General features: G+C 45.2%; 1 protein-coding gene across 3 annotated transcripts in view; it reads right to left on the bottom strand.

The window, feature by feature from the left end:
- Positions 1-21028: 21028 nt before the first annotated feature.
- LOC145348530 (uncharacterized) overlaps positions 21029-22160 on the bottom strand; it is a 30921-nt gene continuing 29789 nt past the window's right edge. For 2 of the 3 annotated variants that reach the window (XM_080196719.1, XM_080196720.1), the window contains exon 12: positions 21029-21404. In XM_080196719.1, coding sequence (XP_080052845.1) covers positions 21325-21404 — 80 coding nt within the window. In that variant the 3' untranslated portion in view covers positions 21029-21324. The remainder of the gene's footprint in view (positions 21405-22160) is intronic. The other variant, XM_080196721.1, reaches the window with a different exon arrangement.

Raw genomic sequence — 22160 nt, 5'->3', positions numbered from 1 at the left:
GACCGGATGGAATGCATCCGAGGGTTCTGAAAGAAATGGCGGAGGTGATAGTGGATGCCTTGGTGGTTATTTTCCAGACGTCGCTGGATTCCGGGGAAGTGCCGGAAGATTGGAAAATGGCTAATGTTACGCCGTTGTTTAAGAAGGGTGCCAGGCAAAAGGCGGGGAATTATAGGCCGGTTAGTTTAACGTCTGTGGTAGGTAAAATGTTAGAATCTGTCATTAAGGAGGAAATTGCGAGGCATCTTGAAGGGAATTGCTTGATAGAGCAGACGCAGCACGGTTTCATTAAAGGGAAGTTGTGTCTGACAAATTTACTGGAGTTCTATGAGGCTGTATCTAGGGCGGTGGATAGAGGAGAGCCGGTGGATGTGGTCTTCCTGGATTTTCAGAAGGCGTTTGACAAAGTACCTCATAAGAGGTTATTGCAGAAGGTCAGGGGACTTGGAGTTGGGGGTAGGGTGTTAGCATGGATAGCGGAGTGGTTGTCAAATAGGAGGCAGAGAGTGGGGGTCAATGGGTGCTATTCGGATTGGCGGATGGTGACTAGTGGAGTGCCCCAGGGGTCGGTGCTGGGGCCTCAGCTTTTTACCATTTATATAGATGATCTGGAGGAGGGAACCGAGTGTAGGGTGTCGAAATTTGCGGATGACACCAAGATTGGGGGAACGGCAAATTGTGCGGAGGGTGTGGAGAGTCTGCAGAAGGATCTAGATAGGCTGGGCGAATGGGCCAGGAAATGGCAAATGGAATTTAATGTTGGCAAGTGTGAGGTGGTCCACTTTGGTAGGAAGAATGGTAGGAAGGACTATTACTTACGTGGCGAAAAACTGCAGCAGGCGACGGTGCAGAGGGACCTCGGGGTCCTTGTGCATGAGTCGCAAAAACCCAGCTTGCAGGTGCAGCAGGTGGTCAGGAAGGCGAATGGGATGCTGGCCTTCATAGCGAGGGGGATTGAATATAAAAGTAGGGAGGTCTTGCTGCAGCTGTATAGGGCATTGGTGAGGCCGCAGCTGGAGTACTGTGTGCAGTTTTGGGCGCCGCACCTGCGCAAAGATATTTTGGCCTTGGAGGGAGTGCAGAGGAGGTTTACTAGGCTGATACTGGAGTTGAGGGGGTTGATCTATGAGGAGAGGCTGAATAAACTAGGCTTGTACTCGTTGGAGTTTAGAAGAATGAGGGGAGATCTCATTGTGATGTATAAGATGATGAATGGGATGGATAGGATAGAGGTGGAGAGACTCTTCCCGCTCAAAAAAGACAGTAGGACTAGGGGGCACAGCCTCAAGATAAAGGGGGGGCGTTTTAGAACGGTGTTGAGGAGGAACTTCTTCACTCAAAGGGTGGTGAATCTCTGGAATTCTCTGCCCGTTGAAGTGGTGGAGGCTGCCTCGCTAAATATTTTCAAGAAGCGGGTTGATGGGTTTTTGATAAGAGAGGGGATTAAGGGTTATGGGGAGAGGGCGGGAAGGTGGAACTGCGCCATGACAGATCAGCCATGATCTTATTGAATGGCGGGGCAGGCTCGAAGGGCCAGATGGCCTACTCCTGCTCCTATTTCTTATGTTCTTATGTCTTCTTAATCATCTTGGCTGTCTGTGTTGCTACTTTTAGAGAACTGTGGACCTGCACACCCAGACCCCTTTGCGTGTTAATGTTCCTAAACGTTCTGCCATTTACAGTATAATTACCACCTAAATTTACTTCTCCAAAATACATTACCTTGCATTTGTCTGGATTAAACACCATCTGCCATTTCTGTGCCCAGGTCTCCAATCTATCTATATCCTGGTGTATTCTCTGACAATCCCCAGCACTATCAGCAACTCCACCAATCTTTATGTCATCCGCAAACCTACTAATCAGACCACCCACATTTTCCTCCAGATTATTTAAATATACTGCAAACAATAGAGGTCCCAGCATTGATTCCTGCAGAACACTATTAGCTAAAGATTTCCATTCTGAAAAAAATCTTTCCACTGCTACTTTCTGTCATCTACGTCCAAGCCAGTTCTATATACATCTAGCTAATCCATGCCAAATCCCGTATGAATTTAGGTTTTGTACTAGTCTGCCACGTGGGACCTTGTCAAATGCCTTTCTAGTGTCCATATAAACTACATCCACAGCCCTTCCCTCATCAATCATCTTTGTCACCTATTCAAAAAATTCAATCAAGTTGGTGAGACACGACCTTCCCCATACAAAACAATGCAGCTTGTCACTATCTAGTCCAGTTTCTTCCAAATGTGCACATATATCCTGTCCCTCAGTATATTCTCCAAAATGTTCCCCACCACAGACATCAGGTTCACCGGCCCAATATTTGCTGGATTATTCCTGCTTCCTTTCTTAATCAAGGGAACAATGACATCGACTATTCCCCAGTCCTCTGAAACCTTGCCTGTGGTCAAAAGGATGTGAAGATATCTGTTAAGGTCTAGATATTTATCTGCCTTGATGCAATTTAGGATACCCAACATTTCCTCCTCTGGTATATTGACATTTTCTGGAGCATTCTTAATTAATCTTAATTCGTAAATCCTTCCCAGAAAACGGTGAATATTAACGTGACATTCTCCAGATAATCTTTCTCACTAATACAAAGAACAAAGAACAACCCAGCACGGGAAACAGGCCCTTCGGCCCAATGAGCCCGCGCCGCCGCATCACCCTACACCTATTCTACCCTGCGTGTCTACAAATGGAACCCCTAACTTAGCCAGATTCAGGGGAGAATAGTGTCAATTTGGTAAAACCAATCAGCCTAAGAGCACATCTTTGGGGTGTGGGAGGAAACCGGAGCACCCGGAGGAAACCCACGCAACCACAGGGAGAATGCACAAACTCCCACAGACACAGGCCCAAATCCATGTATCTGCACAGCTAGCAGTGCTAGTCACTGAGCTGTTGCGGTGCCCGTCTATCGATCCAGGATCAAGCACACACACCGACACGAAGTACTAGGCCACTCCCGGAACCTCCAAGAGCAGCCCACGCACGACCCACCGTGTGCATGCCCCTCGTTTGACAACGAGGTGGACCTCCACCTGCGGAATAAAAAGACAAAAACGTTAATCTCACAAGTCTGCTTTTCCGGTGTCTCCCGAGGTTCTAACCTTATTTAATAGCGCCTACCATAACCCTCCATCCTCGTTTCACTCATGTGTCTATCTAACTGAACCTTATATGAGTCCAACGTTCCTGCCTCCACCACCCTACTCGGTAGCGCGTTCCATACTCCCACAACTCTCTGCGTAAAGAACCTTCCTCTCACATCCAAATTATACCTCTCCCCCCTCACCCTTAAATCATGTCCTCTCGTATTTGTACCCAGTCTAGGGAGCAGTCAGGGAACATCTCATTAATGAATGAGTTTGAGTGTATTGAATTTGTGAATCTGGATTTAATCAGACCATAGTTTAGTAACACATAATAATCCCAATCTGATACAAAACAGAAGGAATCCATACTATTCAGCGAACCAACTCACCTTTAAAGATCGAAGTCCCCACTTCTTGGGTCATTTTTAATGGCAAAATCTTTCCTGCAGCAGTGAAATTCAACATATCTCAGAAACTTACTGCACCCACAATGAATTACTCACAAGGTGTAGGAACTGCCGTTATGTAGGAAGATTGTCACAAATGAAAGAAACTTCCCAGATTTTCCATGTGTTGAAATGAAAATCACAGCTGGGCTGCATAGGGGCTACCCACATCCTCCCTGGCCAGACTGTTCTTTCTGTGCTCGACACAGGAACTGTTTTAACGCCCAGACAGTAACAATAAAACCAAGGCGTACAAGATTACCACAGTGGTTAGCACTGCTGCCTCACAGCACCAAGGACCCAGGTTCAGTTCTTGGTTTGGGTCCCTGTCTGTGTGGAGTCTGCATGTTCTCCCTGTGTCTGCATGGGTTTCCTCCACAGTCCGAAAGACATGCTGATTAGGTGTATTGGTCATGTTAAATTCCCCCTCAGTGTTCCCAAACAAGTGTGTTGGATTGTGGCAACTAGGGGATTTTCACAGTAACTTCATTGCAGTGTTAATGTAAGCCTACTTGTGACACTAATAAATAAACTTTAACTTTAAGATTTTGAGGGACATGGACAGAGTGGATAAGGATCAGCTGTTTCCCTTATTTGAAGGGTCAGCCATGAGGGGACATAGGTTCAAGGTAAAGGGCAGGAGGTTTAGGGGGGATGTGAGGAAAAACCTTTTTACGTGGAGGGTGGTGATGGTCTGGACTGTGCTGCCTGGTAGGGTGGTAGAGGCGGGTTGCCTCACACCTTTAAGAAGTACTTGGGTGAGCGCTTGGCACATCATAACATTCAGGGCTATCCAAGTGCTGGTAAATGGGATTAGGTGAGTGTTAACATGTTTCTAATGTGTCGGTGCAGACTTGATGGGCTGAATGGCTTCTTCTGCATTGTATGACTCTACAATTCTATAAAAATCAATGTTCAATACTGTCATATATGTGAAATATTTTACACAATATCTCTGCAATAAAACAAGAGATTTATTTCCAATCAACATTGATCTCTCCTCTTCTCCCCACTGCTTTTACTCTATATTTTCCTAACTTTACAAAACTGTTTGTTTATAAAGCTGATGCATCTCAAAACTTCACCGTGGTTTTCTTGTTAGATTAGCAAGGAGAAACTCTTCTTCAAGTTCAACCGCAACAAGGTGTGATTTCACTCCCTTCCATTTCCTATTGGTCTATCCTCCAGTCTTGCCCTTGTGATATTGGGACTGGAAGGGCAGCACTGTCTGAGTCATTAAGACACAGACCTCAACATTACTGAAACAAAGTTTGAATACGTTTGTGGTTTTTTTCTATTTCTAAAAATGAGCTCAACTTTCTCAAACAGACACAAAATAAGCTTCTCATTCTGTGCAGTATAAAGTCATCTTGTAATTCAAGTCAATATATCAACTCTCTCTACCTCTCAACCACTCCATGTGATGAGTTCCTCATTCTCACCACTCACAAGAGTGGGAAGCAGTGGTGGTATTGTCCCTGGATTAGCAATCCAGTAATGTTCAGGGGACTCGATGAATCCCACAAAGCCAGATGGTGAAATTTGAATGCAATTTAAAAAAAACTGGACTTAAAAAGTCATAACGATGACCACAAAATCATTGCCAATTTTCATTAAAATGTATTTGGTTCACCAATGTCCTTTAGGAAAGGAAATCTGCCGTCCTTACCTAGACTGGCCTACATGTGACTCCAGACCCACAGCAGTGTGGTTGACTCTGAAATACTTTCAGAGATGGGCAATAAATACTGGCCTAGCCAGTGACCCCCGCATCCCATAGGCAATTGAAGAAAATGAATCCGGGGGAATGGGGGGGCGGTTTGTTCCATGGGATTTAGACAGGGATAGAGAAATCAGGAGATGGGCGGGATTGAGATTCCATTGCACTTTCCTCCAGTCTAAACTCGCTGCTGTTTTCTAAAACTTATTTATTAGTGTCACAAGTAGGCTTTCATTAACACTGTATTGAAGTTACTGAGAAAATCGAATGGTAGGAAGGACTATTACTTACGTGGCGAAAAACTGCAGCAGGCGACGGTGCAGAGGGACCTCGGGGTCCTTGTGCATGAGTCGCAAAAACCCAGCTTGCAGGTGCAGCAGGTGGTCAGGAAGGCAAATGGGATGCTGGCCTTCATAGCGAGGGGGATTGAATATAAAAGTAGGGAGGTCTTGCTGCAGCTGTATAGGGCATTGGTGAGGCCGCAGCTGGAGTACTGTGTGCAGTTTTGGGCGCCGCACCTGCGCAAGGATATTTTGGCCCTGGAGGGAGTGCAGAGGAGGTTTACTAGGCTGATACCGGAGTTGAGGGGATTGAGCTATGAGGAGAGGCTGAATAAACTAGGCTTGTACTCGTTAGAGTTTAGAAGAATGAGGGGAGATCTCATTGAGACGTATAAGATGATGAATGGGATGGATAGGATAGAGGTGGAGAGACTCTTCCCGCTCAAAAAAGACAGTAGGACTAGGGGGCACAGCCTCAAGATAAAGGGGAGGCGGTTTAGAACGGAGTTGAGGAGGAACTTTGAGGAGGAACTTCTTCACTCAAAGGGTGGTGAATCTCTGGAATTCTCTGCCCGTTGAAGTGGTGGAGGCTGCCTCGCTAAATATTTTTAAGAAGCGGGTTGATGGGTTCTTGATAAGAGTTATGGGGAGAGGGCGGGAAAGTGGAACTGAGCCACAACAGATCAGCCATGATCTTATTGAATGGCGGGGCAGGCTCGAAGGGCTAGATGGCCTACTCCTGCTCCTATTTCTTATGTTCTTATGTTCTTATGTAATCTCCTGTCACCACACTCCAGCGTATGTTCGGGTACAGTGAGGGAGAATTTAGCTTAGCCAATGCATCTAGTTGGCACTTCTTTCAGACTGTGGGAGGAAACTGGAGCATCCTGAGGAAACCCACACAGACATGGGGAGAATGCATGGACTCCTTACAGGCAGTGACCTAAGCCAGGAAGCCCGTGTTCCTGGTGCTGTGAGGCAGCAGTGCTAAGCACTGTTCCACCGTGCTGATTACAAACCCAGAGCATTACCTGGGTTATTGACTAATAGTCCAGCGACAACACCACAGCGCCCCTGCCTTCCCGCTTTTCCCCTTCATTATCCTTTAAATTGTTCGACTTTCTTTCTTCAATGTGAAAATCTCAAGATTGGATAATGGGGTATTTAGAAAAAAGAGTGTTCGGTAGCAAGAGTGAAATTGAGAGCAGTTTGAATCAGGAATTGCTGAATCTGAAGATGTCTTCCAGCCAACACGAAGAGAGTTGGACAAAGGAAGCAATGTGCCTCAGTTGTCTCGATTTCTTCACCAACCCTGTAATGCTGGATTGTGGACACAATTTCTGTCGCTCTTGTATCACCCAGGGTTGGGAAACTAAGGAGATAAACTCCTGCCCGGAATGTAGACAGGAGTGTTCACAAAGAAACCTCAGGGTAAATTGGACCTTAGCGATTCTGGCCGAGAAAGCTCGGAAAATAGATTTGGATCTGAAAGTGAAGGAACATCACTGTGAGGAACATCAGGAAGAATTGAAGCTATTTTGTGAATCTGTCTGACATGTAGAGATTCATCAGAACATGGCGGGCGCTCTTTCATCCTGATTAAGAAGCTGTTGAAATCTACAAGGTGGAAGAGGACATATTTTATCAGTGGATTATTTTATTGCAATGTGATGTACTAATGAAATGCGGCACAATGGTTAGCAGTGCTGCCTCACAGCGCCAGTACCTGGATTCGATTCCCAGCTTGGGTCACTGTTTGTGTGGAGTCTGCACATTCTTCCCGTATCTGCATGGATCTCCAGGTGCTCCAATTTCCTCCCACAGTTCAAAAGACGTGCTAGTTAGGTGCATTGGCCATGTTAAATTTCCGCTCAGTGCACCCGAGCAGGCGCCAGAGTGTGGCAACCAGGGGATTTTCACAGTAACTTCATTGCAGTATTAATGTCAGCCTTACTTATGACTGATAAATAAATAAATTTTATTTATTCCAATTTTTTTCCCTCAGGATCAGCTGAAATCGTCCTTCGATTCTGTCACAGAGAAGAAATTGGCTGATCTAGGAACGGAACGGAAACAGAAATGGAAGATTTCTGAAGTTAGGGTAAGGCATCCCTATGCTGACTTTCTGGAATCTTGGTTAGTTTTGTTCCCTTTATTGTAGGACATTAATTATGTTTCACATTTCATTTGGTAGGAACAGTCGAGCAGCCTGCAGACCCACTTCGTATCAAAAAACAAAGCAAATTACAGCACAGGAACAGGCCCTTCGGCCCTCCAAGCCTGCACCAACCATGCTGCCTGACTTAACTAAAACCCCCTGCGCTTCCGGGGACCATATCCCTCCATTCCCATCTCATTCATGTACTTGTCAAGACGCCCCTTAAAAGTCACTACTGTATCCACTTCCACTACCTCCCCTGGCAACGAGTTCCAGGCACCCACTACTCTCTGTGTAAAAAATCTGCCTTGTACATCTCTTTCAAACCTTGCACCTTAAATCTCTTCTCCCTAGTAACTGACTCTTCCACTCTGGGAGAAAGCTTCTGACTATCCATTCTGTCCATGCCTCTCATAATCTTGTAGACTTCTATCAGGTTTTATAAAGCTGCAACATGACTTGCCAATTTTTAAACTCAATACCCAGGCCGATGAAGGCAAGCGTGCCTTATGTCTTCTTGAGTACATTCTCCACCTGCATTGCCACTTTCAGTGACCTGTGTACCTGTACACCCAGATCCCTTTACCTCTTACTCTTAAGGGTTCTGCCATTCACTATATATTTCCTATCTGCATCCCAGTTCACTAAAATGCACCAGATTCTCACTGAGAAAAAGCAGAATTTAGATCATAGAATACTTACAGTGCAGAAAGAGGCCATTAGGTCTTTACCAACCAGAATCCCACCCAGACCCTATTCCCATAACCCTACACATTTACCCTGCTAATCCCCTGACACTAGGGTCAATTTATCATGGCTAATCAATCTAACCAGCACATGTGTGGACTGTGGGAGGAAACCGAAGCACCCTGAGGAGACCCACGCAGAACGGGGGGAATGTGGAAACTCTACAGTCTGTGACCGAGGCCAGAATCGAACCCGGGTCATTGGTGCTGTAAGGCAGCAGTGCTAACCACTGTATCACCTTGCCACCGTACTCACAGGTTTCAGAGAAGGAGAGGAGAGAATTTGAGAACCAATGGAGAGAAACCTTTGAGAAGTTGAAATGAATTTAAATTCGATTGAGGAGAAAGTCTCAAAGTTGCAGAAGCAGATGGAGCAAAAAAACAAGCTGATATTTCTAAAGGTGAGGGAATATATTGCAGGTCAGTGCAGTGAAATTTCACACAGTTACTAAATAAATGGAGATAGCTATGGAATTAATGTAGAGTTTACTGAAAAATAGTGAAGTTTAAAGTTTATTCATTAGTCACAAGTAGACTTACATTAACACTGCAATGAAGTTACGGTGAAAACCCCTAGTCACCTCACTCCAGCGCCGGTTCAGGTACACTGAAGGAGAATTGAACAGAATTTCTTGTCCCTGAATGGTTTTCCTGTTGTCTCTGAACTAAGGGCTCCCACACTGTCTGCAGATTCCTGGGAATACCTTTAGTCTCCTGGGAATGGGTTTTCTCGAAATTCACACTTGCTTTATGATTATTTACATGTTGCCCAAGTTTAGTTTTGTCCTGGAACTCCCATTGTAATCAGTTCCAGTTCCATGTCGTGAGGTATGGGTGTACCTGCTGTTGTGCGTGTGAGTCATTGGGTGGGATTTTACAGCTTTGCTCATCCCGAAACTGTGAAATCCCGCCTGAGCTGAATGGATCTTTCTATTGTCTGCCCCCCCCACCCGCTCTGATGCCCCTGGTGTATGGGGTGGTACACTTCCAGCCTCTGTGTCTGTGAGCGGGGACTGATGTTCAGTTCCAGTTTATTTGACTCTCCACAATCTTCATTCCAAATGCGTCACTTTACACTTTTGTGTGAAATCTCATCTGTTCTGAGTCTGCTCGGATTTCACCAGTCTGTTGAACTCCTCCTGAAACTTGTTACTGTTATCCTCACTGTTCCTCATCCATTTCTTTCAGGAGAAGGTTTGTCGGAAGAGAAGGTAGGACACGTTCTTTACTGAAACTCTGCCATTTGGTAAAATAAACTCAATGAACTGGTGTTATGATTTATTTAAGTGGTTGTTGTCACAACATTAAATAGCCGTTTATTGGGCCACCAAAACTCCACGTACTGCCTGGTAGAGCCCAGCTAACTCAGCCAGTACAGCCCAGCTGGTCGAGCCCACCTAGCTCAGTTGGTAAAGCATGAGACTTCTAATCACAGAGTCCCATGTTAAGCGTCACATTTTTGATGCCGCACAGTGACACAGTGGTTAGCACCGCTGCCTCACAGCACCAGGGACTTGGGTTCAAATCCTGTATCTGCCTGTGTGGAGCTTGCACATTCCCCTGTGTCTGTGTGGGTTTCCTCTCACAATCCAAAGATGTGCAGGTTTGGTGGAGTGGCCATGCTAAATTGCCCCTTAGTGTCTGGGGGACTAGCAGGATAAATATGTGGGGTTATGGGAAAGGGCCTGGATGGGATTGTTATTGGTGCAGACTCGACCGGCCAATTGGCCTCCTTTTGCACTGTAGGAATTCCATGATTCTATTAGTTTGGGGCAAGGGTTTTATAATGCCTGCCTTTATTACAGTGATTTAACATAACTGTTCTACAATAGTGGAACCTGGTAAAGTGTAAACAATACAAACTAATTCCCAGGCTGGAAATGATGTTGGCTGTTTATGTCGGTGACTTCCCACTGATCCTGTGAAAGCCGCACAGTTGACGTTTCCAAGGAGTGGGTCATGTGCACGGTGTCTGAACAACCCAAGAACTTCATACGCTTACGGACTTTATTTTTATCCTAAATACAAACTGGCTCTGGGAAATAACTCCTTAAGGGCCGCTGTTCCCTCACCAGATTCACTTTATTTACAAACTCTATTCCACTCAAAAGTCTGCTTCAGATACGCAGCCAGAATCCACAGTGCCAGGAGACCTGACACTCCCGGTTTTATATACAGATGAGACTCCCTGATTACTACCTCAGTCAGGGAGTTCATACTACAGGAGGCCAACTTCCTGTGCCTTGTTGAAGTCCTTAACAATCACAACAATATACACTTGCATTTATATTGCACTTTTAATGTACTATGATGCCCTAAAGGAAATTCACAGGAGCATTATAAAGGAAATTGACAAAGAGACAAAGAAAGAAAATATTAATCTGGATGACAGAAATGGATTTTGGAGAATTTTAAATCAAGATAGAGAAATAGAGAGGATCAAGGAGGAAATACCAGAGTTCAGGACCTTGGCAGCTGAAGGTCCAGCTCCCAGTGGGGAAGCGGGGGGGCCGATCTGGACTACATTCAGGTTTGGGCCGACAAGGGGTGAGTAACATTCACATTGCATAAATGCCATGCTGTTTATGTCCATGAAGAGAGAATCTAACCATCTCCCACGGAGGTTCAATTACCTTCGCCAAGTTCCCCACTATCAATTGTCTTTGACCAGAAACTGAACTGCACCGGTCATATAAATACTGCGGCTACAAGAGCAGGTCAGAGGCTGGGAATTTTGCGTGGAGTAACTCACCTCCTGACTCCCCAAAGCCTGTCTGCCATCTACAAGGCGTAAGTCAGGATGGAATACTCCCCACTTGCCTGGATGAATGCCAAAATACTCAAGAAGCTCAACACCATCCAGAACAAAGCAGCCAGTTATTTGACACCCCATCCACCACGCTAAACAGTTACTGCCTCCACACTGATTATAAAATCCCTACAATGCAGAAGGAGGCCCTTCAGCCCATTGAACCTGCACGGACATCAATCCCAACCTTAATCATAGAACATAGAACATAGAACATTACAGCGCAGAACAGGCCCTTCGGCCCATGATGTTGCGCCGACCATTTAAAAAGCAATGACCCTCTAACCTAAACCAATCCCTTTCCATCCATAAACCTATCCACGGATCTCTTAAACGCCCCCAAACTAGGCGCATTTACAACTGCAGCAGGCAGGGCATTCCAATCCCTCACCACCCTCTGGGTAAAGAACCTACCCCTGACATCCGTCCTATATCTACCACCCCTTAATTTAAAGCCATACCCCCTCGTGCTAGCTTTCTCCATCCGAGGAAAAAGGCTATCACTGTCCACCCTATCTAAACCTCTAATCATCTTATATGTTTCAATAAGGTCCCCTCTTAGCCGCCTTCTTTCTAACGAAAACAACCTCAAATCCCTCAGTCTCTCCTCATAGGACCTCCCCTCCATACCAGGCAACATCCTGGTAAACCTCCTCTGCACCCTCTCCAAAGCCTCCACATCCTTCCTATAATGTGGGGACCAGAACTGCACACAATACTCCAAGTGCGGCTGCTTGTTTACCCAACTAATCCTTCTTATTGACACATCTTGAACATGCAGGAGCAAATTAGTGTGGTTAATCCAACTAACTTGCAAATCTTTTGATTGTGATAAGAAACTGGAGCACCCGAAGGACACCCACGCAGACATAGGGAGAATGTGCAGACCCCGCATGGACAATCACCCAAGATGAGATTTGAGCTCCAGTCCCTGGCGCTGTGAGGCAATAGTGTTAACCACTGTGCCACCGTGCCGCAGTATGTTTCATCCACACAGTGCGCTGCAGCAACTCACCAAGCCTCCTTTGACAGCATTTTCCAGTCCTACAACTTGTACCATCTAGAAAGACAAGCAGCAGGCGCATGGGAACACCACCACCTGCAAATTCCCTTCTAAGGCACACACCATCCTAACTTAGACTACAATTTCTGTCATGACTCAGATAAAGAGCCAGTGAAACATGGCCTAGTTGGTTATGTCTCAATGATGATAGTTGGCTCCTGGAAGCCCCTTTTTTGCAGTCGTGGGGATATGTCCAAATTAAATTTGTCAACTGTGACTGTGGAGAGGAATTCCAAAGGAGGAAAGAGTCTTTGGAATACCCACCGTTACCACAGTCACAAGAATCTGAACGCCTTCAACTCTGGAGACAGAGAATGCATAGAAATTGGAGACAGATATAGAAACATGACAGGAAGATTTCATAGCTTCAGGACATCTCGAAGTGCTTTGCTGCCAATGAGGTACTTTTGTAATGTACAGTATTCATGCAAGTATAGCACCAAGTGTACACCCACACACAGTATTGACACAATAGCCAAATAATCAGTTCAGCGAGGCTGGGTGGGAGACAATCATTGGCACAAAACCAGGTAGCACCCACAGCCCATCTGCAGAATAGTTGAAATGTTAGGTCCATCTGAAAGGACAGATGGTGCCTTGGGGCCCATTAACGCCTCTACTTTCTCAGGAGGCTAAGGGAATTCGGCATGTCCACTACGACTCTCATCAATTTATACAGATATACAAATGAAAGCATCCATTCAGGATGTCACGCAGCTTGGTAGGGCTCCTGCTCTGCCCAAGACTGCACGAAACTGCGAAGGGTTGTGAACATAGCCCAGTCCATCATGCAAACCAGCCTCCTAACTATTGACTCCATCTACACTTCCTGCTGCCTCATAAAAGCAACCAGCATAATCAAGGACCCCACGCACCCCGGACAAACTCTCTTCTACCTTCTTCCATCGGGAAAAGTGTACAAAAATCTGAGATCATGAACCATCTGATGTAGAGCAGTTTCTTTCCTGCTGCCATCAGAATTTTGAATGATCCTACCTATATTATGCTGATCTTTCTCTTCACCCTATTGGTAAATCCAACATTACATTCTACATTCTATCCTTTCCTTCTCCTCCATGTACTCTGTGACTGTTTTGTCTCTAATAACTCACAAGAAACAAAACTTTTCACTATCCCAATACGTGTGACAATAATAAATCGAATCAAATCAATTCAGTTGGTTTATGCTCTATCTGGAAGTCGCATCTCTGGCAGTGCAGCACTCCCTAAGTATGTCACTGAAGTGTCACCCTAGATTTGATGCTCAAGCTTCTGGAGGTGAATATGAACAAGAAACCTCCTGGCTTGGAGACAAGGATTTTTTTTCTTAATTCTTACAAGAGACATGGGTATCACTGGCAAAGCCAGCATTTATTCCCAGTCCCTAATTTCCCTTAAAATGAGTGGCTTGCTAGGCCACTTCAGAGGCATTTACGAGTCAACCACATTGCTGTGGGTCTGGAGACACAAGTAGGCCAGACTCAGTTAGCAAAGCAGATTTCTTTCCCCAGATGACATTAGTAAACCCGATGAGTTATTACGTCAATCAATTATAGCTTTATACTTATCATTGCTGAGACTAACTTCATATTCAAAATTTATTGATTGAATTCAAATGCTATGGTGGGATTTGAACCCATATCCTCAGAGCATTAGCCTCGAATTCTGGATTCAGCGTGTTTGCAGACTTGTGGAAGCACTACTCAGTCTGACACCTGCTGGTCATGTGTTGATACTGCACTTTAAAGCGGACAAGGAAGTTGAAATGCGTTGAGGTTAGGCCTAAAGATTGCAGAAGACCAGATATAAGTTATCCCTAATATTTACCGTTGGATGGTAAACTCACCTTTGCTGCTCCATATCCGGTGTGTTGGCAGTAGAGGCCAGGGAGATGTGGCCGAAGTTTAAAATGCAATGGCAGATATTTTATAAATCACAGAATCACTGCAGTGCAGAAAGAGGCCGTTCAGCCCATCAAGCATGCACTAATAACAATCCCACTCAGGCTCTATCCCCAAAACTATATATTTACCTTGCTGGTCCCACTGATACGAAGGATTTGATTTTGATTTGATTTGGTTTATTATTGTCACATGTATTAACGTAGTGAGAAGTGTTGTTTCTTGCACGTTATACAGACAAAACATACCATTCATAGAGAAAGAAACAAGAGAGAGTGCAGAATGTAGTGTTACAGTCATAGCTAGGGTGTAGAGAAAGATAACTTAATGTGAGGAGGTCCATTCAAAAGTCTGACGGCAGCAGGGAAGAAGCTGTTCTTGAGGCAGTTGGTATGTGACCTCAGGCTTTTGTATCCTTTTCCCGAAGAAGGTGGAAGAGAGAATGCCCAGGTGCATGGGGTCCTTAATTATGTTGGCTGCTTTGCCAAGTCAGCGGGAAGTGTAGACAAAGTCAATGGATGGGAGGCTGATTTACCATGGTCAATCAACTTAACCTACTCTTTGGATTGAAGGAAGAAACCATAGCAAGGCCAGAATTAAACACAGGACCCTGACGCTGTGAGGCAGCAGTGCTAACCACCGTGCTGCCCAAATAATCATTCACTGAAATGGTTAAATCAATGATTCTGGTGTATTGCAAAGGTGCTCTGGTGCTAAAAAGAAAGATGTGCATTTGAAAAGCATTTTGCACAACCACAGGACACCCCAAAGCATTTCAAGGCTAATAAATAGGTGAAATTGCAACTTTTTGTTTTCTTACACCCCAAAGATGTGCTGTTAGGCTGATTGGCAGGAATAAATTGTCCCTAAATCAGTTTCCCTCAATCTGGATGGCCATAAAACATTAGATAGGGGTCATGGGTAGAGAGGTGGACTGGTGGTGTTGAGATGGCGGCGCGGGCTCGTTGGGCCGAAGGGCCTGTTTCCCGGGCTGATTTTGTTCTTTGTTCTGTAATTCAATAGGCAAACACAGGGGGAATTTGTGTCAGTAATTGTTCCTGTGGAGCAGCACGGAGAGGCAGCGATTTTCGGGCGTGTGTGGAGGTCACGATTGAGGTAAATTTTCTTTTAAATTTTTTATCTTTTTCTTTCTAGTTAAAGTTGCAAGCAGCGGTGGGTTTTTTTTCCTTTTTTTTAAATTAGTTAGAAACCGGAAGGCGTCACTAGGAGGCTTACTGGTAGTTGTAGTTTTTTTTTGTGTCTCTCTGACCCTATAAATTGGTACAGAGAGGATACCCGATCCTCTACACAGGTAGAGAATCCCACCCTCCCCCCTCCTCTAACCTAATAATAAGTGTGTGGGAAGTTTTCTTTTTTTTCCTGGAAATTGTTTCAGAGATGGTAGTTCAGGCAGTAAGCTGCACCTCCTGCGGTATGTACATGGTGAGGGACACCAGTAGTGCTCCTGCTGATTTTACCTGCAGGAAGTGTGTACGCTTGCAGCTTTTGGAGGAGCGTGTTAAGGAGCTGGAGCTGGAATTGGAGGAACTCTGGATAATTCGGGAGGTTGAGGCGGACATTGATAGGAGTTACAAGAAGATAGTCTCTCCTAAAAATGAGTCTTGGGTAACTACTAGGAAGAGGGGTAAGAAGCAATCGAGGAGACAATCCCCTAGGGCTGTTCCCCTCCAAAATAAGTTTTCTGTCCTGGAGGCTACAGTTGAGGAGGAATTAACTGGAGATGGCCAAAGGGAGCAGGTCTCTGGAGGTGAGCCTGTTGTGAAGGCTCAGGTGGATAGGGGATGTAAAAGATTGGGCCTGGTGATTGGGGACTCCATAGTTAGGGGGACAGATAGGAGAGTCAGCAGTAATGGTAGGGGCTCAGGGCTGGTGTGTTGCCTCCCAGGGGCTGGGGTCCAGGATGTTTCGGAGCGGGTGTTCAAGACTCTTAAGGGAGAGGGGAGTCAGCCCCAAGTCATAGTTCATGCGGGGACACATGACATAGGGAGGATAAGGGAAGGGGATATTAAGCAGAAATTTATGGAGTTGGGGTGGAAACTTAAGGCCAAATCAAACAGAGTGGTTATCTTGGGACTCTTGCCTGTGCCACGGGATAGTTTAGAGAGGAATAGAGAGAGGGAAAGTTTGAACTCGTGGCTGAGGGGATGGTGCAGGAGGGAGGGGTTCAGGTTCTTGAACAATTGGGGCTCATTCTGGGGAAGGTGGGACCTCTACAAGAGTGATGGTCTACACCTGAATCAGAGGGGAACCAATATCTTGGGGGGAAAATTTGCAAAGGCTATGCAGGGGGGTTTAAACTGATTCAGAGGGGGGGTGGGATCCTGAGTAGCAGGGATGAAAATGAGGGGGTCATAGATGGGGACTGCAAAGCACGGCATCGTGGGGGTGGAGCAGAGCATGGTTTGAAATGCGTATACTTTAATGCGAGGAGTATTCGCAATAACTTGCAGCGTGGATCAATACCTGGGACTTTGATGTTGTGGCCATTTCAGAGACATGGATAGAGCAGGGACAGGAATGGTTGTTGCTGGTTCCGGCGTTCAAATGCTTCAGTCGGAGTAGAAAAGGAGGTAGAAGGGGGGGAGGGGTAGCATTATTAGTCAAGGACTGTATCACAGTGTCAGAAAAGAAGTTTGGTGAGGACTTGCCTGTTGAGGTAGTATGGGCGGAGATTAGAAATAGGAGAGGAGAGGTCACCCTGTTGGGAGTCTTTTATAGACCTCCTAAAAGTTCTAGAGAGGTAGAGGAAAGGATTGCGGAGACGATCCTGGACAGGAGTGAAAGTAATAGGGTAATTGTTATGGGGGACTTTAACTTTACTAATATTGATTGGAATAGCTATAGCTCTAGCTCGTTAGAGGGGTCAGTTTTTACACAAAGTATGCAGGAAGGTTTTTTGACTCAGTATGTAGATAGACCAACTAGAGGTGAGGCTATATTGGATTTGGTGCTGGGAAATGAGCCAGACCAGGTGTTAGACTTGGAAGTTGGTGTGCATTTTGGTGATAGTGACCACAATTCGGTTACGTTCACCTTAGTGATGGAAAGGGATAGGCATGAACCTCGGGACAGTAGTTTTAGCTGGGGGAAGGGTTATTATGAGGCTATTAGGAGAGAATTAGGGAGCATAGGTTGGACTAGGAGACTACAGGGGCTGGGAACGTCTGAAATGTGGAGTTTTTTCAAGGAGCAGCTACTGTGAGTCCTTGATATGTATGTCCCTGTCAGGCAAGGAGGAAATGGTCGAGCAAGGGAACCGTGGTGCACTAAAAAAGTTGTTTCGCTGGTTAAAAGGAAAAAGGAGGCTTACGTCAGGATGAGGCTTGAGGGCTCAGGTAGTGCACTGGAAAACTTTAGATTAGCCAGGAGGGAGTTAAAGAGTGAGTTAAGAAGAGCTAAAAGAGGACACGAGAAGACTTTGGCTGATAGGATTAAGGAGAATCCTAAGGCGTTCTATAGATATGTTAAGAACAGAAGATTGGTTAGGGCAAGATTAGGGCCAGTTAGAGACAGCAGTGGGAAGTTATGTGTGGAACCGGAAGAGATTGGAGAGGCATTGAACCTATATTTCTCTTCGGTATTCACGCAGGGAGACATAAATGTAGTTGTGGAGAACACTGGGTTACAGGGTTGTAAACTGGATAGTATTGCAGTAGATAAGGAGGATGTGCTAGATATTCTTGAGGGTTTGAAAATAGATAAGTCCCCTGGGCCGGACGGGATTTACCCTAGGATTCTATGGGAGGCAAGAGAGGCGATTGCAGAGCCTCTGGCTCTGATTTTCAGGTCGTCATTGGTCACAGGTATAGTGCCAGAAGATTGGAGGATAGCGAATGTTGTCCCATTGTTTAAGAAGGGGAACAGAGACTTCCCCGGGAATTATAGGCCGGTGAGTCTTACTTCTGTTGTGGGCAAAGTTTTAGAAAAAATTATTAGGGATAGGATTTATAGGTATTTAGAGAGTAATGAATTGATTGAAGATAGTCAGCACGGTTTTGTGAAGGGTAGGTCGTGCCTTACTAACCTTATTGAGTTTTTTGAAAAAGTGACGAAAGAGGTGGATGGGGTAAGGCAGTTGACGTGGTATATATGGACTTTAGTAAGGCGTTTGATAAGGCTCACCATGGAAGGCTTCTGCAGAAAATGCAGAAGTATGGGATTGAGGGCGATTTAGTTAATTGGATCAGGAATTGGTTAGCAGATAGGAGACAGAGGGTGGTGGTTGATGGTAAGTATTCGTCATGGAGTTCGGTTACAAGTGGTGTGCCTCAGGGATCTGTTTTGGGGCCACTGCTGTTTGTAATTTTTATAAATGATCTGGATGAGGGTATAGATGGGTGGATCAGTAAATTTGCTGATGACACCAGAGTCGGAGGAGTCGTAGATAGTGAAGAGGGGTGTCATAGTTTACAGAGAGACTTGGACAAGTTGCAGAGCTGGGCCGAGAGGTGGCAGATGGTGTTTAATGCGGAAAAGTGTGAGGTAATTCACTTTGGCAGGAATAACAGATGTGTAGAGTATAGGGCTAACGGTAGGACTCTGAATAGTGTTGATGAACAGAGGGATCTAGGTGTATGTGTGCATAGATCCCTGAAAGTTGGGAATCAAGTAGATAAGGTTGTTAGGAAGGCATACGGTGTCTTGGCGTTTATTGGTAGGGGGATTGAATTTAGGAGCCGCAACGTCATGTTGCAACTGTACAAAACTCTGGTGCGTCCGCACTTGGAGTATTGTGTGCAGTTCTGGTCCCCACATTATAGGAAGGATGTGGAGGCATTGGAGAGGGTGCAGAGGAGGTTTACCAGGATGTTGCCTGGTATGGAGGGAAGGTCCTATGAGGAGAGACTGAGGGATTTGAGGTTGTTTTCGTTAGAAAGAAGGCAGCTAAGAGGGGACCTTATTGAAACATACAAGATGATTAGAGGTTTAGATAGGGTGGACAGTGATAGCCTTTTCCCTCGGATGGAGAAAGCTAGCACGAGGGGACATAGCTTTAAATTAAGGGGTGGTAGTTATGGGACGGATGTCAGAGGTAGGTTCTTTACCCAGAGGGTGGTGAGGGAATGGAATGCCCTGCCTGCTGCAGTTGTAGATGCGCCTAGTTTGGGGGCGTTTAAGAGGTCCGTGGATAGGTTTATGAATGGAAAGGGATTGGTTTAGGTTAGAGGGTCATTGTTTTTTTTAATTGGTCGGCGCAACATCGTGGGCCAAAGGGCCTGTTCTGCACTGTAATCTTCTATGTTCTAATATCCCACAAAGCAGATTGAGATCAATAGCCATTGAAACTATTTTGATAGTATTGGTTGAACGCATAATCATTGTTGGCACAGTGGTTGGCACTGTTGCCTCGCTGTGCCAGGGACCTGAGTTTGATTCCAGGTTTGGGTCACTGTCTGTGTGGAGTTTGCATGCTCACCCTGTTCCTGCGTGGGTTTCCTCCGGATGCTCTGGTTTCCTCCCACACGCAAAAAATATGTGGTTGATTAGCCATGCAAAATTGTCCCTTTGTGTAAAGTGGATTAGCAGGGTAAATATGTGGGATTATGGGGATAAAGCCTGGATGGAATTGTTGTCAGTGCAGGTTTGATGGGCTGAATGGTCTCCTTAAGCATTGTCGGGATTCTTCTATAACTTTAAATCTTGTTTTTGACACTGGAATTCAGATCATTGTTCAGAGTTGATATATTGATTTGATTTGATTTATTATTGTCACATGTATTAGCATGCAATGAAAAGTTTTGTTTCTTGTGCACTATACAGGCAGAGCATACCATTCATCAAGAAGGAACCAAGAGACTGAAGAATGTAGTGTTACAGTCATAGTTAGGGTGTAGAGAAAGATCAATTTAATGCAAGGTAGGTCCATTCTAAAGTCCGATGGCAGCAACGTAGAAGCTGTTCTTGAGTCGGTTGGTATCTCAAACTTTTGTTTGCAGTACCAACGGAAGAAGGTGGAAGAGAGAATGTCCGGGGTAAACGGATCCCTTAATTATGTTGGCTGCTTTGCTGAGGTAGCAGAAGTATAGACAGAGTGAATGAATTAGAAGCTGGTTTGTGTGATGGATTGAGCTACAGTCATGAACTTTTGTCACTTTTGTGGTCTTGGGCAGGGCAGGAGACATACCAAGCTGTGATACAACCAGAAGAACGTTTTCTCTGGTGCACCTGTATAAGTTGGACAGAGTCGTAGCAGACATGCCAAATTCCCTTAGACTTCTGAAAAAGTAGAGGTGTTGGTGGGCTTTCTTAACCATAGTGTCAGGATGGGGGAACCAGGAAAGGTTGTTGGTGATCTGGACACAAAAAAACTTAAAGATGAGATCGACCTGGAGATAAGAAGTAGTGAGGTTTCAAGTTTTGCAACTCTCTTGTGAAAGATCAAACTGACTGTGTTTCTTCTCCAGTAAACAATCATGTTAAACATTTGAATCAGGTTTGTCAGGGCCGAGAATAATCCTACACACCGTTTTGCTGAACACACCCTACTTTCATAATGCTGTTTTATGATTCTGCTTGTTATGAGCGAAGCAGATCACAACAACCACGCAGTAATTAGAATCAAGGCATTTCATTCCCCATAAACAAGCTGACCAATGTACCTGACAATGTTTGGTAAACCACCCATGAGGCCCCAGAGATCATCTCAGAAAATTCTGCTCCATAGTGTAGAATGATTATTACTCACTGATGATTTAACCACAATTTGTCATCTGGAGACTGTACGAGATGGCCACATAATTTTGCCTCATTGGAAATGAGTCAGCTTGAGACTGAGGGACATTGTATTCAGTGTAAATTTATTAAAATGATAGACTGTTAGTGCTTCCCTACTTGTCGATAACATACAAGGAAAAACCGGCGCTTGCGACTCTCCATATCTCAGCATTCAAGGGTGCAAATATCAGCCATGGTTGAATGGCAGAGCAGACTCGATGGGCCAATTGGCCTAGTTCTGCCCATATGTCTTATAGAAAATCACGAGGCGTGAGTTCAGCTCCCCGCCTGATATTTCAAATCCAAATTTAAGGCACTTTGTTGATGGCAGCGGTGCTCCTGGATTTGAAACAGTTTCTCACCCGTTGACAGTGCTTTCTGATGGAATCACTTTTACAATAGTGGCTATGCCGGATTTAATTACGTTTCCTTCAGCTCCTAAAGAAAGACAAAAGTGTATTTAAAGGTAAGCAGGCTTATTTTATTCAAACATGCAAAAAGGTAAAGTCAACACTTCTTCATTTGAATTTGATTTGACTTTTCTTTTTGAGTGAAGCATTAAATCAAGCTTTTTCCTTTAATACATGAACCATTGAGTCATACAGCACAGAAATAGGTTCTTCGTCCCAACAAGTCCATGTTGACCATCAAACACCAATCTGTACTAATCCCATGCCTTGGTGATTTAAGTCCTCTTCCAGATCCTTCTTAAATGTTGAGAGAGTAGCTGCCTCAACCACCAGTTTAATTAGTCAAGACTTCTTCAGAGACAGAAACAGAAATTAGCACTGCTGCTGTATAGCGCCAGAGACCTGGGTTCAATTCCGGCCTTGGATGACTGTGCAGAGTCTGTACATTGTCCCCGTATCTGTGTGGGTTACCCCACATCTGGTGCTCCAGTTTCCTCCCATAGTTGAAAGATGTGCAGGTTAGGTGGATTGGCCATGCTAAATTGCTCCCTTAGTATCCCAAGATGTGTAGCTTGGGGGGGGATTGGCAGGGTAAGTGTGTGGGGCTATGGGGATAGAGCAGGTGGTGGACCTGGGTGAGATGCTCCAACTCTCTGACAGAACATCCCACCCAGGCCCTATCCCTTTAACCCCATGGATGGGATTTTTCAGACATGATCACCCCAAAATCAGGAAATCCCACCTAAGGTTAGTGGATCTTTCCATGGACCGCCCCCTTGCCTGC

The sequence above is a fragment of the Carcharhinus amblyrhynchos genome, chromosome 9 (genome assembly GCF_965287045.1).
Source record: "Carcharhinus amblyrhynchos chromosome 9, sCarAmb.v2.hapA, whole genome shotgun sequence".
In the NCBI taxonomy this organism is placed as follows: domain Eukaryota; kingdom Metazoa; phylum Chordata; class Chondrichthyes; order Carcharhiniformes; family Carcharhinidae; genus Carcharhinus; species Carcharhinus amblyrhynchos.
Note: the sequence above shows the minus strand (reverse complement) of the source record. Positions and strands in the feature narration are given on the sequence as shown.